The sequence below is a fragment of the Orcinus orca genome, chromosome 10 (assembly GCF_937001465.1).
Source record: "Orcinus orca chromosome 10, mOrcOrc1.1, whole genome shotgun sequence".
Lineage (NCBI taxonomy): Eukaryota > Metazoa > Chordata > Mammalia > Artiodactyla > Delphinidae > Orcinus > Orcinus orca.
Genome location: NC_064568.1, coordinates 34,094,307 through 34,111,535, shown reverse-complemented (window position 1 = coordinate 34,111,535; position 17,229 = coordinate 34,094,307). Strand labels below are relative to the sequence as shown.

The 17,229-nt window shown below is 44.2% G+C and overlaps 1 protein-coding gene across 4 annotated transcripts in view; it reads left to right on the top strand.

Moving 5' to 3' along the window:
* Positions 1–17,229, top strand: part of CACNA2D3 (calcium voltage-gated channel auxiliary subunit alpha2delta 3) — a 795,640-nt gene that overhangs the window by 591,745 nt on the left and 186,666 nt on the right. For all 4 annotated transcript variants that reach the window (XM_049715277.1, XM_049715280.1, XM_049715279.1 and 1 more), the window contains one exon: positions 8,961–9,035. In XM_049715277.1, the coding sequence (XP_049571234.1) occupies positions 8,961–9,035 (75 nt within the window). The remainder of the gene's footprint in view (positions 1–8,960; positions 9,036–17,229) is intronic.

Genomic DNA, 17,229 nt, shown 5'->3' with positions numbered 1-17,229 from the left:
AATAGTCAAGGGCCAAATGCACAAGATAATTTCACAACCTGCCGTAGTGACAAGGAAAACATGAAGGAAGGAGGCCCTTCTACTCTCTTCTAGAGGGCTCTGTTTTGTTTTGTTTTGTTTTGTTAGAATAATAATAGTCCATGCAGGTCTGATTAGGTCTACATGTGCCTATCCAGGTTTGTGTGAGTCTGTGGAAATCTATACAAGTCTGTGCAGTTCTCCACAGGTCTTACACCTCTGATGGTTTTCTAAGCCAATCTTGATTCACCCCAATCTGAGGACCCTCTAAAACCTGTTACTTCTTAACAGGAACCCAATGAGGCACAAAGAAAAGTGGTCTCTGACTCTCGACTACGTATTCCCTTTATCCTGGATGATGGGGTACAAATTAATATTCCTTTCCTAAAGCTGCATTAAACCTATGGCACTAAGGGAATTGTAAGTTTGTTTTAAATTCTGGGGATAGTTGAGAGGGTGGAGTAGGTAATTTTGGAACAAAGAGATTAGGGCAGGCCTTGGTAGGCCACTGCCTTGGGAGTTTAGAACAACATGGAAAAGAAACACTAGATGGAAAGGGCTCAGAAAAGGGTGTGGCGGGGGGTGGATATGCTAGAACCAGCTCTGCGTGTGAGGCCAGCCCTACCTCGAGAGAGAGGGTCATGCTTTCCCCCTTACCTGGCTATATTCCCAGCACTCTGTTCCCAGAACTACTCTTTGGTTTATTTAGTTCTTCCACATTTGGGGACAGAGGGGCTCTAATGGGTCATCCCAGTGCCACCCGCAGCCCAACCTCTTTCCATGAGAACAAGCATCCCAAGCTCCATGTGATTTCCCAGAGGTCCACAGACTGGATCTGCCCTCTCTGGGGCAGGCAGGCACACACAGTGACAGACTGCACTGCCACCTAGGCTGGGTGCAGGAGTTGGCAAGTTGCTATGAAGGGGACACGGTGGCAGTAACCATTTTGTGGCCCATAGGGATGATATTACTTGGTATTTATGTTCTTTGGCTGCTGTGGTTAAATAAGCACTTTAACAAAATCAGAGCAACGGACAGGCCAGGAGCCTGGTTTCCATCCAAGTCAGGTTCAGGCTCTACTACCTTTAGAGCAGTGTTGTTCCAGCTTCAACCTTTTGCTTCCCACCATCGTAACACATTGTCTTTTCTTTGTACCACCTGCAGAATTACTGAACAGATCTTTTTAAATTTCATTTGACTGGCACTTTTTCTTAATTATCTCTTCTAACCTCAGCCTGAACAGCCACATGTGAAGTCGTAAATTGAGATATGGTCATTATATTTTTCTGATACATAGGTTAGCCAGGGGAGTAACATGCAGGTTTTCCTTTTAAGAAGATGGCCCAGAGAGTCCTTGAACCCCATGCAGAAAACTCTCACCTGTTCCCTAGTGGGGGCTCCCCAGAAAAGCAAATCAAGGGGTGAGAAGAGGAAGGTCCCCTTAAGCCCTATCCCAGTGCTATGGAACTGCCCAAGAGCCGTCTCTGTGTATGCATGCATGGGAGTGCAGGGGGGCAGGAAGCAGCCCCTGCTCCTTGTCCTGGGAGGAGTTCATGGACTGACATGGTTCCCCTGGCTGCGCAAGGGTTGAGACCATACCGTCCCCTCTTCCCCCAGCATGAAGCAGACCAGCTCGCCCATCTCCATCTCTGGCCCACTCACAGACTGACGAGGGTTCTTTCCGTTCCCATCTGGAGGGAGGCAAGCTCCTTTGGGCTGGGAATCTGAGATTCTTGGCTAACTGGCAGGGCCCCCTCCCTTACCACCTCATTCCCTGATGTGCTGAGCCTGCCTCACCACCATTGTGAGAGGCCCTTCTTCCTGGGCCTTGGCAGGAAGAGGCAATGGTTAGTGCTCTGGAAGAAGATACATTTGGAGTTCAGCTCCATCACTGAGGAGCTGGGTATGGACAACTCTCTCAAATCCTTAGTTCCTCTCTGTCCAATGGTGATAACAATAGAACCTGCTTGTAGATTTGTGTGAAGAATTGACCACTGTCATCAGTCAGGAGCAATGGTAACACACTGGTCAAGAGGACAGATTTGACCCCCAGCCCCTGGTACCTGCAGCCCTCTTCCACAGGGAGTACTGCTTGCAGAGAGCTATTGACACCTTTCCTACCAGATTCTGACACCTGTGGCTTCACATCCACTGATCCTTTGCTAACCCAGAATGCCCAACAGAACGATGGGTTAACTGAACAATGGACTAGGCAACCACATGCTGGGATTCTCAACCACCTTTGAAAATGGGGTTTTCAAAGAATTTTGAAAGACACGGGGAAAGGCTTACGATACAAGGTCATGTGTGTTAGGCAAGATTCTTAAGTTTGACGACAAGGATAGGTCCACCTTTTTGACAGAAGGCCAGGATAAGAGCAAGAGAACAGATCACCAGGCATCACAGCAAGCCCTTATCCAAGCAAGTCAGCTAAATGGATGACTGCAGCCAAAATGAACAGGTCACCCCTCAGAGGGTTGGATGCAAAGTGACAGGTGCAGAAAACACCTGTTTAAAAAAGCACCATTTTGTGGTACAAAATGGGATGTCTCAAGGTGTAATATTAGCAGATAACATTTGCCCAGTACTCCGTGCTGTGCAACGAACATTACCCCCATCATGTTGAGAAACCTTCCTCAGGTAAGTGCAGTGCTGTTGTATCCATTCTACTCATAAGGAAACTCAGGTTTGCAGGGCTTATGTTCACAGAGCTCAAGGCTACATAAGTAGGAAGTGGTGAGTGTGATTTGAGCCTAGATCCACATTCTTAGAGCAGATCTAAGCCATTCACATACTACTTCATATACTCTCTGTACCATTATTTACTTAATACTTCACTTGTAAATCAGCCTGAAACTTTCTTCACTTAACTAAATTTTGATAGGAAACACATCATTTCTAAAAAGAAAAGCCAGTGTCAATTTGCATTATAGAAGATAATTGTAAAAAAAATTATAAAAACAAAATAATAGTATTAAATAATTGATTCCAAGGTTCTGAACTTGAATTCTGTTCTCTTTTTTTCTTTTAAGTTAGTATTAAAGGCAAATGTTAAAGATATACTAATGGAAAGTTTATTTTTGATATAATTGGAAGGATGGAAGAAATTTTTAAAAGGGCTGCCTCTTACTAGAGGTTCTGGCTATAAAGTTTAACACAGGCCCTACATGCCACCTGAAATCATCTCGCTCTACACTGTTTTTCCTAAGAAGCAAAATAAGCCATGGGAAGATGATGGAGGACTGAGGAGTGAGGACCATAGGGGATTGTTCAGACTTGGGGTATGTATCCCTGCCTCCTAGGGCTCCCCTTAGCCCTGGACATCAGCGCTATCACCACCCTCCATAAGCCCATGCTGCACCCTCACCTGTTGGCCCAACCTTCTCAGAGAACCCAAAAGGTTAAATTCTTCCCAGCACTTCCTAGCTGGTCCTTAGCACAAGCTCCACTCCTAGAAGAGGAAACTTCTTTAAACAAGCAAGGCATGTCTCTTCCCATATGCCAATTCCATTTAGGTGATCAAATTAGAAAGCCACCTTCATGATACGAGGAAATGAACTCTAATCTAAAATCAGGTGTCCAGGCTCACAAAAGGTGGCCTCCTTAACAAAAGAACTTTCCTGATTGGGTTTACTGAGATGACAAAAGTCTTTCTTCCTACTGTCACCCTGGAGCCCTGTCAACCAGGTTCATTCAACAGCAAGGCTTTTACAGTTGAAGTTAAGCTTCCAGAGCATGATAGGACATGTGGTTGATCCAAACTCACATAAGCACATGTTGGAAGCTGTATAGCTCCCCGGAGATGGAAACTCAGGGTATTTGAGGCCCCTAAAGATAGTGGACTTTACTTTTATTGAAATCCCCAGACTTAGGTACCCAGAATTGCTGGCTTACTGTTTAAGGAAGGGCATCCCACCTTCCTTAACACTCTTAATCCTCTTGCACCATATAAGAAGATGTAGAAGCCCATACATAGGGCCACTATTTAATATATGCCCAGTAAATCAAGAAAGTGTGAACATACAGGAACTGATAACAATTACCCTGTGAGTCTGTTTCTCAGAGCTTCCTCTACTAGGCAATGTACTAAGCTCTTTATAGCATTATCTCACTTAATAATAGGTAGACACTGCTATTACCCTTGGCTAAAGAAACAGAGGCTCAGAAAGTTTAAATATCTCACCAAGTCTCACAACTAGCAATCCAGACTTTTAGCCTTTATTACCCTAGAGCCATTAGGAACAATAAAGGACAATAATAGTAATAGTTTAAATAATAGTTAAAATATTAAAAATAATATTAATGGCTAAAATAATACAATAAAACGTTCATTGAACTTTTTACTGTGTGTTTGGTATGGTAAAAGTGCTTTATATCCACTATTCCCACTGAATCCTTATTACACTCCCATGAAGTGGGTACCACTTGACCCCGTTTTTAGATGAGGATACGTGAAATAACTTTCTCAGTATAACTCAGCTAATAAAAGATAAATGAAACAAAGTATAATAAGGGGATAGAGGAAGATCAGCTACAGAAAATTAACCAGCAGTGTCTGAAATACAGGCACTTCTGTTTTAGGCTTTTCCTAAGGTCTGGGAACGAGAGACCCACGTATGACATACCTTAATCTAAGTTATCCTTCCTCTGGTTCCCACAAGAGCCTTGGGGAAAAGGTGTGCATGGCAGGCAGAGTGAGCCATCTAGGAGAGGAGAGCTCCAGGGAGCAGAGTGCAAATTATACCTTTTTCTCTTGATTAACACCTTGTAAAGATGAGTCTGCTCTCGGGGTTTTCCCAGAAGATAGAATTCTTTTTTTTCCCTTAGCTTCATAGATTTTCCCACAAGCAATCAGACTTCCTGTACTTTTTATTAAGAATTCCAAACACCCCAGCAATAATTTCCAGACACCACAGCCTCTGTTAATGTAATAAGCGATTTTATAATTGGGTTCACTTCATTAGCCCAAAGTCTCTGCACTTGGAAGGGAAGCACCTCCTTCCCCGGGCTGTTGGAGCTTGAGGCTCCTGGCCTCCAGAAGAGTATGATTCAGGATGAGGGCCCCTTTGGCAGCCCCAAGTGCTGGAAGGCCTTGTGTCCCATCTGTTCTTTTATTACTCCACGGGACTGCACATTAGAATGGACAGGAAGACTGGTTCTATTTCAGATGAAACAAAAATTAGAGATTTCATCTGTATATTGATTTGGGGCCCAAAACAAATGTTGGACATTGCCATACACAAGTTTAAGGTTTCTGAGAGACTCATCCACAGAATGTGTTTTGAGATTTGCTCAGTTTCTGTTCTTACATCTACATTAGGTTATATCCATATGCCATCAACCAACCAACAAAACATTCTGATGTTATTTTCTCAGACTGTTCTCCTGGGAAGGATGTTAACCAGATAGTTTCTGAATGTCAGAAGACTTTCTCAGGTACAGGCTTGAAGAGGACTGACTATGTACCTCTGATAGCAAAGCAGCTTCTACTTTTCAGCTCATGTTCAATATTTACTTTAGCTCAAACTTTAAAGATGAACTAGGTAATATTTGGGTAAAGTAGTGAATGTCTTAAAGACATGCAAACCTTAACTGGAGCACCTGTCATGTGTTAGACATTATGCTAGAGACTGGAGAAGTCAGAAACGAGTGAGATGATTCCTTCCCCACAAAGAGCCCATTCTTATGGGGGAGGCACTGCCTTATCTAGAACAAGGCAGAGGAAAGAAAGACAACCAGCTAGAGTTGAGAAGCAGGCAGAAAAGTAAGTGTAGCATTTTCATGTATTAGGGTGAAGGTAATAATGGAAAAAATTCTCAGGGTTTTATGGAGACATGGTACGGAAAGGACGGTGCAACAGGAGAGACCTTTTATAGGGGAAGATCCTGAGGCTGAGCTCATAGCATGGGTGAGAATTAGCTCAGGGGAGACGGGAAGGAGCAGTGCTCTGGGCAGCTCCCACTGTGTGAGTAAAAGTCTAAGTGGGAGAAAACAACTGCAGGGGTGGTGGTGTCCCTGTCGTGTGCCCTTGAGAGGCCATGAGTGAAAGAAGGCAGTGCTGGGTAACTAGGTAGGGGCCAGATCGCAGGGAGACTTGATGGCTGGGCCCATGGATTTTATCTTATACATGAAAGAGGTCTTTAGTGGGTTTTACAAAGGGGAGCAACAGAGTCAGAGTTACCTTTGACTTTGATTAATCTGAAGGATGACTTTGTTGGGGCCAAGCTTTGAGGCAGGAAGTGCAGGTAGGACCATTATGGCAATCTGTTATATTAAATCTACATGAATGGTAGGGTGGGGAAGCAGAGTTGAATCTGAGTGATTTCTGGAGGAAAAATTAGTAATTACTTAGGTCAAGAAGTTGGGGATGAAAGAGAAAAAGGAGTTTGCAGCTGAGGAGTCTGGGTGGTTAGTGGTGCCGCCGATTGAGAGAGAAGAGCAGGAAGAGCAGCGCTAAGGGAAAGAGCCACCCTGCTGCACTGGGTGAGCCTGGGGCGCCTGTGGGATGTCCAGGCAGAGACGGCCGACACACACGTGGATACTGGGATCTGCCACTGAGGGGACAGGCCAAGGCTGGAGCACAGATCTGGAGATCAACAGCATCCAGGTGGTTAATGAATCGTGTTGGGGGAGAGAGAGCTAAAGCAGACAAGGGACGCTGGGGACAGAAACTTAGGGAAAATTAGTGCTTCCAGGTGGGTGGAGGATGAGTGTCCTATGAAAGGGAGGAAACCCGGGAGTGTGGGTCCTGGCAGCTGAGGGACTAGAGAGTGTCAAGGAGGAGGGGGCAGTCGGCTAACACAACCAGGAAGAGAGAGAGCTTTCTATAGGGTTTGGCAGTTAGGAGGCCACTGGCAACTGTAAAGAAAGGAGTTCTGGTGGCATCTTGGTAGGCAAGGGGTGACAGCAGAGGCAGACTCTAGTAGGGTCGGGCATGAGTGAGCAACAAGGAAGTAGAGATGGCAGTTGAACAGTGAGTAGAGGACATTGTGTGGGAAGGTCAGCTCAGTCTCTGCATCCCAGGGAGGAAGCAGAGAGTTTAGGATAGCTTTGTAGTATCTGCACTCAATTCAGTTTCTTTTGTTTCCCTCCTTCCTCCTTTTCTGCTTTCTCCTTTCTCTACCCCTCTTCCCTCCATGCCAGCTACCCCTCCATAAGCACATGGTATGACCTTGGCTGTCACAGAACTTATATTCTGGCAGGGAGACAGGCATTAAATAATTAAAGGCCTTGACTGATGCCTTGATTACTTATAGTCAACCTCACAAATAATTGATTATTATCATTTTGACACAAGAAAAGTAGAGGGCATTAGGGGGGGCATATGCATGGAGTTTTACCTTTTGAGTATTACTTCCTACAAGCAGACCAAGACGTGAAGGAATGTAAATTAGAAGGCACTGAATGTATTAGTTGACTATAAAATATTATTTGTTTGGTCTCATTGTGAATTTCCAACCAAATACCACTTTTGCCTTTAATGGAAAGAATCAAACTCTCTGAGTCTTTTTTGACCCCTGCAGTCCATATTAAACTGGGACATAAATAAAGGTAATTAACGCAGTGTTGACTGTGTCTGACATTTTTTCCAAGAGACAAGATGAAAGAGACAATATACATCTCAGAGGATAGCTGGTTTATCTTTCACAGCATAATGAAATACACTTTTATCATTAGAATCAAGTAGAATCTTATTAAGACTTGCTTTGCAAGGTAACTCCAGAAGAAAATGCCTGTTGCCCTTGACTACCATGTGCATATTTACTTTATGTAATGCAAGGAAAACTTTTAATTTCTGGTGTTAAATTCCCTGAAGTTAATTTCACATCACCTTGACGTTAAGCTAACAAGCAGACAGGGTCATTCTTGGTTTGTAAACTCTGTTGTCTGGATCATTTAATAGTATCATATTCAAGAATGTGAGCAGCAGAGAATTTCCAAGAAAAGTAACAGTGAGGGCTCAGAACTATGAAATAACTCGTTGGAAAAAAACAGAGGATTTCTTTTTCTTCTCCCCTTTCACTGCTCTGGCAAAAGTGGGTTACATTTTCTTTCTTCAGAGAGAGAGATCAGTATGGGTTCTATGCCAGAGGCCATTTTAATACATGAATGATTTGTAGGTAAATTTATTGTAGCCAATGGGTGCAGTCAACTGTGTAATAGAAATATTGTCAAAAAGCTGGGATTATTATTTAAATAAGTGCAGTGTTAAATTTGATTACATACTTTTTAAAGCTAGTAAAACATTTCATTGCTCTCAAACTATTTCCCATAGTCCCATTTAGTCAGAAAACATAAATTAAGTGAGGCTCTGCATAGAAAATTACCCAGGCTTTGTGTCGATGGAAGCATGCATGGAAAAGCTTGGCAGCCTCACAATTTAAAGACGAAAGGATATAAAAAGGGTTGGCAGGCTCCTATATAGGCTGGTGGGGACACTTTTATCCTTGAGGAATTATGGAAAATGACTGCCTAGGAGAGTGCATGCTTGCGATGGCCCCTAGGGGTGTGAAATTGTAGGGAGCCTAGGTGTGCCTCAGAGGGAGGCCCCTCTTGCCTTATCTCAGGTGGAGAGAGAAGACACCCAGGTTGACAAAACTCTGTTCACTTGGACATAGGGTCTCCAGAAACATTAGCCACTTGCCTTTTAGAAAATATAATTGTTTTTGTTTTAAATAAATCAAAGTAAGGGCTTTGGATGCCAGCGTGGGTCTGTGACATTTTAAATTGTGCTATTTGCTGAGCTTATCCTGTGACAGGTCTTCATTTCCACCAAATGTCAAGGATCAGTGCCTTGCATTCATTTTAATGAAATATTGTGCTGATAAGGGCTATGAATGCCAGGTTTAAGCTGCACATTACTAAATGTCGGGCTGCTTTCTGCTTTGTGAATTCACCAGGGAGCAAGCTAATGAAGGCTTCTTTCTCGCTTCTTCCTACAGTTAGGGATTCACGGCTATGCCTTTGCAATCACAAATAATGGATATATCCTGACGCATCCAGAACTCAGACCACTGGTAAGAGACATACTTATTTCTGTGTTTCTCCCTTTATGATTTTAAAAGACTTTCTTCAGTTCTACAGTAATTACACTTTGCAGTTTTCACTTGAAACGCTCAATTCATAATACCATCTCTAAAAGGTTGTTTTAATAGTTTATAACTAGCATTTTGACATAAAATATGTAAATAATATAGGGTAAATATATTTACTATCATGGTTTTATATATAAATCCATATATATCTATATATACTTATATATTTATTTCACATCTGCCAATATATGGAAAAATTTTAAACTCTGGACAGCTTGAAACCCATCATAATAGATACCTTTATATAACAAATGGTCTCTAACACTTCAGTCTGAGACCAACTTATTGAAAGTTACATTTGATACAACAGATTAGATCCAAGATCCCTGGAAATTCATTCTGATGGGATTTGTCCCCAAAATACATTACCCAAGCCCAGTGCCTGCTGCCTTGAAGGTATTTGTGTTTAATTGAAACAGTTGAGATTTTCTCCTTGTCCTGCCTAAGCTGTATCCAGTAGCATTGTTTGGTGAGCTGACATGTAAACCATTTTCTTTCAGCATCGTTTTCACTCTCTCTGAAGTGAGTGGGGTTAGGTCAAATCCAGGACAGCCAGAATATCACGGTCCATTCTGATCCCTGGGGAGAGGCTGCCTGGAGCACTGTGTTGAGGAGCATTCTGAAGGGCAGCCAGGCTTGTCAGATAGGAGGCCCTGGTCCACTGTGCACTCTGGAGGGGCACAGGCAGTGAGTGCACCACATGTTTGCCATCCCTGGACTAGTTGTAATGTGTTGAAAAAAGGACATCCTTTTCGGTCTGTGGTTAGCTAATTTTAAGGAAGATATAAAAGTATAAAGAGTAATATAGTAAACTCTGCTTTTGAATGTTAAGAAAGTGTAGTTCAGGGCTTCCCTGGTGGCGCAGTGGTTGGGAGTCCGCCTGCCGATGCAGGGGACACGGGTTCGTGTCCCGGTTCGGGAAGATCCCACATGCCGCGGAGTGGCTGTGCCCGTGAGCCATGGCCGCTGAGCCTGCGCGTCCAGAGCCTGTGCTCTGCAACGGGAGAGGCCACAACAGTGAGAGGCCCGCGTACCGCAAAAAAAACAAAACAAAACAAAGAAAGTGTAGTTCATTCCTATAGCTATACACACACACACACACACACACACACACACACACACACACACATCCACCCCACATGTCTTTTTCCCTTTCATCAAAATTAGATAATAGCAATGCCTGCTATGCAAATGTTTATTGGTGAAACATCATGGGGACCAATTTGCTTCTTGCTTGAATCATTGTTTAGAAAAAGTCCATGTTTTAGCTCCATCATCATCCAACTTTGCTCTAATTGCCCTGGTATTAATGGAGTCATGGCCACATCATGTGGATCCCATATGCATGCTTCAGGATGGGACTTAAGGTAATACTTGACTTCAACAATCTTTTTATCAAAAAAGGGTTGAGTTAACTGGTTAGCTAATTCCAAACGTAACTTAGAATCATTGAAAAGTCCGATTGAAAAAGCTACTAACTTTTTAAGGATATTTAAGTCTAAAAACATATTTAAGTTTAAAAAGCTTAGCACATTACCCATTTCTGAGCCTTCCAGTTGGGGTTGCCTGTTGGTGGGTGGTAGGAGTTATATATTTGGTGTGGCTGAGTATGGGCTCCTAGTGCTTAGTTATTCCAAGTTGGAGTGGATCAGAGTAAATGAAACAATCAAACCTGGATCTTCCGCTAGTGAATGAATAACTTTCTATGTATCAGCTTTTAAAGAAGGAACAAAATGGAACCAGATGTCAGAAGTCACCAAGGTACCTTTCCTTTCTCTATAGCAATGGAAATGAGCAGCTCCCATCTGCACAGTCAACTCACGAAGTCTTTCTGGTCTTTTATATCTCCTGGTCATGCAGCAAATGGTCTGTTTGCAAATAATCCATCTCATGTACTTTCCAGAGCTGTGGCCACTGAGAGGGCAGCCAAAAGGCTCTTATAAAAACAGGCCAACCAGTCAAGACTTATCATCTCCTGACAGTGCAAATACTCACAAATACAAGTCATTTCTGTTCTTCTCACTGTTGAAACATTGCACTGAATGATTTCACTGGAAATGGTAGCTAGGGTCAAATTCCCATAAATGGGGTGACCCAAGCAAATGCTGCACATCTCACTTGTGAGAACCCAAGCCCAAACCAGATGAAGCATTTTGCAATTGATCCATGATAAGAACATAAGGAGTGGCCAGGTCAGTGAGCCATCTATCCCATTTATCAGTCTGTGACCCTGAGGCCCTGACATATTTAGAAGAGGTTTGGCGTGATGCCCACCATTGAGGATTACGTGAACTAACCCATATGAATGTGATCAGTAGTGAGTGTTGACCCTGCCTTGAGTTTTGCATTTTCCTACTGGGAAAAAGACAGTGGTGAAGTGGAAGGAATTCCACTTCAGCAGTACACAAGTTGTCCTTGATTCCTGGTTCTGCCATATCCCAGCTGTGTGACTTTGGGCAAGTCCCACAGCCTCTCTGAGCATCATTTTCTCTTGTAATCTTGCCATAACCAAAGTATGTAATATTACTGGTTGTCAGTGTAAATGGGATAATGCAAGTAAAGAGCCTTGTGTGACAAAGCAGGCCCCAGGACATTTTGCGGACAGTGGCGGTTATACAGGCACCCCGTTTGTGTTTTATTGATTTTATTGAACTATGCCTGGCTGCTATAAGGGTTGGGAGGACATGGTGGTGGTGGATGCTTGGGGGTGGGGGTGGATTTATAGAACACTTTTTATTATTCAGTTGGTTCCGATTATTGTGATAAACATTGGTGAGGGATTGTATACACACAAAAACAAGTGAATAGATACAGAGTCCTTGGAATCATGCAGTCTCCATGCAGTTCTACTTTGAACCTGGTATCAACTTAGTCTGTGCAACCGCAGCTAAGCCTGTTTATGCTTGCTGTCTCTCCTCCTCCCTCTATCTCTCTGTATCTGTCTGTCTGTCTGTCTGTCTGTCTCTCTCTCTCTCTCTCTCTCTCACACACACACACACACACCCTCAATTTTCTGGGCCAACTCTGAGCTAGAAGACAAGCAGACAGTAGCTACACTGGGATGTTCTGTGTGAGCCCTACCGCGTGAGGAAACCGAAGGGTTTTGTTGTTGTTGCTATTGTTGTCTGTTTGTTTTCAGAGTAGCAATAAGGATATACTAGCAGCTGCAGAAACTGAAGAATGACAGTTAAGAATCAGTCCACATGGGGGGAATAACCCCAGCTCTGGCACATACAAGTGGTTTGTTTTCTCTCTGTCTTGTTCACGTGAGCAACAAAAGCAGCTTCATCCCCCCTGCTCCCTCACCAGCAGCCTCTCAGCACAGAGGAGGGACTCAGGAGGGGAATGGATGAAGGGATCCTCCAAAGCCACTGTTCAGTTTTCTCTTACTTTGGGTCCTTCAGGATAATGTAATTGGTGTGCTTCCCCCAGAAACCGGTGTCTGCACCGATGTAAATGCACCAGGTCAGACCCTCACACACGGCTGGGGAGAGCCAGCCGCCAGCAGCTTCCTTGGCCAGCTCGGGCAGGGAATCCTCACTCCAACCTGATTGGCCTTCTCCAAGCCCAGCCATATAATCGAATCCTTGTTACAAATGGATGTTCCCCTTGGTTCTGGCCAAGGCTGCTAGCTTAGCATGGTGGGTGCAAGTGGGAGGTTGTGGCCAGTGCAGAGGATGGAGCAGACTCACTTAAAATAACTCCTATTCCGTCTCCATCTGCCACTGAGATCGTTTCTGCCCCTGCAGGCAGAGGAAAGAAGTGGGTTTCCTGAAGCACAATACCTATTTTTCTTATTTGTCTAATAAAATTTTCCCCCCAGACTTAATATTTGTCTTGATTTTATCCAGTATTTTCTTTCATCTTGTATGATTTGGGTGTGAATCATGAAGTGTCTCCAAAAACAGCTCAGATGTAGGAGCCTTACTCAGCAGACTGGCTTTGGTTTAATTGGCAAAACTGCTGAAGTAAGACTTTTCTGTTGATAAGTGGGCTCTCTGTAGTCTTTGTCCAAGTGTTTCTCAGCCACCCTGTCCTTGCCACCTGCTTGTGACTTCTGGTAGACTAACCGATGTTGATTCAACAAACATTTATCCGGCTCCTGGTGTGCTGGGTCCCGTGTGTTAGACTGGGGGCTGATGGAGCTATCTTACCATGGGCTGGGGGCCATATCACGGGTGGGGAATAGGACAATAGCACAGCAAGAAGGATTCAAGTCAGACCTTGAGGAACACTTTTTGAGTAGTTATTAAACATCTGGAAGTTTTTTCTTGTTCTCTGCCCCTCTTTAACATTCAGGTTAAAACTATTTCAAAGCAGTTACTTAGAGTTACTGTTTAAATTGATTTCCTCTTGCACTTTATTCTTCCCATGTCTCTGAGAGCTTTATGAATTTTTCTTAAAATGTGGAGCCCCTAATATCTCTTTTTCTTTTGCCCTACAGAGCATTGAGGGCGATAAGACTAGGAAGGGACCACCTTTGCCATGATCTTATTTTCTTTGAGATTTTGGTAATCCGTGTGCCCCTCGGTTTTAGAAGAAAGGGACATCTGAGTTGATTGCCTTTCCCAAGGAGGCCTGGAATGTGGGCCTAGTCAAACCACCAAGAGGACACAAAGAAGGCTCCCTTCCAGCAGCCACAGCACAGGCAAGCCTCCACAGAGGAGCCTGGGGCAGGCAAAATCTAGGACTCACTTCCACGAAGCCCGCGTTGACATTTGCCAAAAGCTGTTTGCACTGTATCTTCAAGCCCAGAAGATGAGGAAGGATGCTGAAGGTTTCTATTCTGGATGAAAATTAGCCAGTCACATGGGCCACTGGGTGTAGTGGTGGATGAGATGGAAGTTGGGAACAATGGAGAGAAATCTTCATTCCTTCCCTCAACGTTTGTCAGATGGCCACCATGTTCTAGGGCTGAGCAAGCTGCTCAGAGTGGTTGCAGAGAAGTGCCCCACCTCAGAGAACTCAAAATCAAATAAAATGGATGCGATTTTATATGTCGGGTGTAAAAGTAACCATAGACACAACTAGGGAAGATGCATTTTGTATTTGTTACTGTTGTTGTTGGTCTTAGTCATTTTTTTCACATTCGTTGATTCCTTTTTGTGGGGCAGACACTATTCAAAGTGTTTTAAGTTGTTAAGGCTTTTAATTATTAACTAATTTAATAGCAAGCCTAGGATGCTGGAGTAGTAGAAAGGCCCAGAGGCTCAAGGCAAGGGTGTGCATGACGGCAGGCCTGGGTGGAAGGTGGGTCTAGAAGGCAGCCTGGAGTTAGACTGTAGACAACTGGGGGTGCCAGGCTGAGGAACTGGGGTTCTCCATGAGGCAGTGCATATCCCCATGTTACAAACAGGAAGGTGAGACACCAAGCGATATGGTGGTAAAATGACTAGAAAGAGCCAGAACCAGGAGCCCCCAGATCAGTTTGGATGTGCTAAATTCACTGTGCTACGTTGGTTGGTTCTTCAGGAAATGGGAGACAGAGTGGCTGGAGGATGGGAGTGACCGAGAAGCCTGGTCTTTGCAGCCACATGGATGAATAACAGGGTCATCATCAGGTGATTATAGTGAGAATCTGTCTAGACTAGCGCTGTCCAGGAAGAATGTAACGCAAGCCACGAACATGAGCTGCCTGTGTAAGTTAACATTTTCTAGTAGCTACATCTAAAAAGGAAATAGGTGAAATTAAGTTTAAGACTATATTGTATTTAACCCAGTATATCCCAAATCACATTATTTTAACATACAGTCAATATAAAAATTATTAATGAAATATTGGCCATTTTTTTCATACTAATCTTTGAAAGCTGGTGTATATTTTACACCCACAGTACTTCTCAATGCCGACATTTGAGGAGCTCAAGAGCCACATGTGGCTTGAGGCTGCCCTATGGAACAAAACAAGTCTAGAGTGTAGCCAGACGTTTTGAACCAGATGTTTTAAACCCAGTCTAGAGTGTAAACAGATGGCAGCACCTCCTCTTTCCTTAAAGTGGATTAGAACAAGCTCCACCACTACCACCAGTCTTTCATCCTGGGAGTCTGTGCAAACAGTCGGGGGCTACGTAGTCTCCTCCATTGTGGCCTCGGCACCTCCCTTCCAGGCTGTCGGGTCAGGACAGATTGGCTCTGCCTGTTTCAGCCCCATGGTTTCCCACCTAACCCATGTAGATGCCCTAAACCAAACTGTGCTGCCCAGGCCAGGGGGTGGGAAGACTGAACTGTCAGGTTATCTACATCAGAACACTCAGACACCAAACCGTTTCTGTTGTTCTGTCAAACTCAGCTTAACTCTTTAAGGATCCCAAGTTCTGCAGATAACAGTGTCATCTCCCCATTACTGAATTGCCCCACTCCCTCTGGAAGTTACCCACAGCCTGAGTTCTGCCTGATGTCACTAGCAAGTCCCTGTGTTACTCCTTGACTGTCCCCGCCCCACTCCAAATGTTGATTCTGTTTCTTTGTTCTCGTGGACGCCCAGGCAGTTCATTTTTCTGTGCCCTTTTGCTGTTGCACATGGGTTATAGATGGACCCTGGCAGAAGGTCATTGATAACACAGGTTGACACATGAACATGCTAATAAATGTAAATATTCTTATGCCAAAGTCCTCTCATAAGGAATGAAATGGACATTCCTATGGACACATGTAAATATGTTAAATGCTAAGCAGACAGCGCATATCAAACACCAGTTTAAATGGGAACTTGAAAGGAAGGACCGCTATCAGAATCCTTGTTGAAGTCCACTGACTTAGTTCAAGCAATGGGCCCTGTGAGGAGATTCTGTGTCATTCCCCAAAAGTTCAATGTGAAGTTTAAATGTGATTTTTATATCATGATGCAGATCCTCAGTCATGCAAGGACTAGCTTCTATCCCACGCATCTAATCGTTTTCTTTTTTTGTTTAAGTTTTGGACCAGGAATGCCTCAACTAATCTTCCTTCATTTCTTCTTCCCATCCACACCCACTCATTGCAAATGCTAAGGGTTCTTTTTAGTTCAACAGGTGTGGGTGTGGCCTCCAGCACTGACTTTTTCTGGATCCCTCCCCATGCCATCCACCCTCATGTCCTATTGGTTCCAAAATGCACCCCAAGTCCACTCCCCTCTGTCACTCTTGACAGGGCCTCTGTCCTGTCTTTCCTGGATGACTTCAGTTCCCTTTGAGCTCTGCTCTGTACACCTATTTTTGTACCCCCCACACCCCATCCCCCACCCCCACCCCAGCATTATTCACTCAGCAGTCAGCAGGGGCTTTCACAGGCATCACTCAGATGGTCTGGCTTCCCTTGGCATTTACAGTAAAACCCAAACTCCAGGCCATGATCACAGCACCCTGCCAGATCTGGCTTCACCTCTCTGACCTGCCGGAGTTGCGTGGCTACCCACCGTGCTCCAGGTATACTCCAGCCCTTTTGTCCATTCCTCAGAAACACCAAGCTCCTTTCTGTTCCAAATCCTTGTGCCTGCTCTTCCCTTTACCTGGAATCTTGTCCCGGATACATCTGTGACTGCCTTGTTCTCAGCTTCCATGTCTCATCTCAGATGTCACCCCCACAGAGAGGCATCCTTGCTCTCTGACCAAAGGAGCCACACATCACCTCCATCACTCCCCATCACATCCCCTATTTTAGTTTTCTCAGGATCACTTATCACTCTTGGGAAAGGTCTCTATGTTCAGCCTCTCCTGCCCCATCCCTTGTGATTTCCTGTGACTTTGCTGCTGTATCTAGGGTGTGGTTGGTAAATATTTATTGAGTGATTTTGATGATGTTTGAAGGGTGCTGGTGACTAAATATCTGGGTACCAATTTCCTACAATAAATGAGAAGTGCAGGTGTCACACGTTTACTCATCAAACATTTACTGAGTCCTTGCTACCTTGGACACAAAACTTGAAGCTCATGTGATTGGTCAAGCCCTTCTTTCTTTCTGCCTCTGCCTCTGCCCTCCTGCTGGCCTGCAAACATTCATCAGATGTTCCTCAAGTCAGGCATTGTGCTAGCTGATGGAGACATAGAAGCAGGTAGAAGAATGTCTCTGCCCACAAGGAACTCATTGAGCAAAGCAAGAGTTCTTGATAGCGAGAGAGGCCAAGAAGAGCTATGTGCTC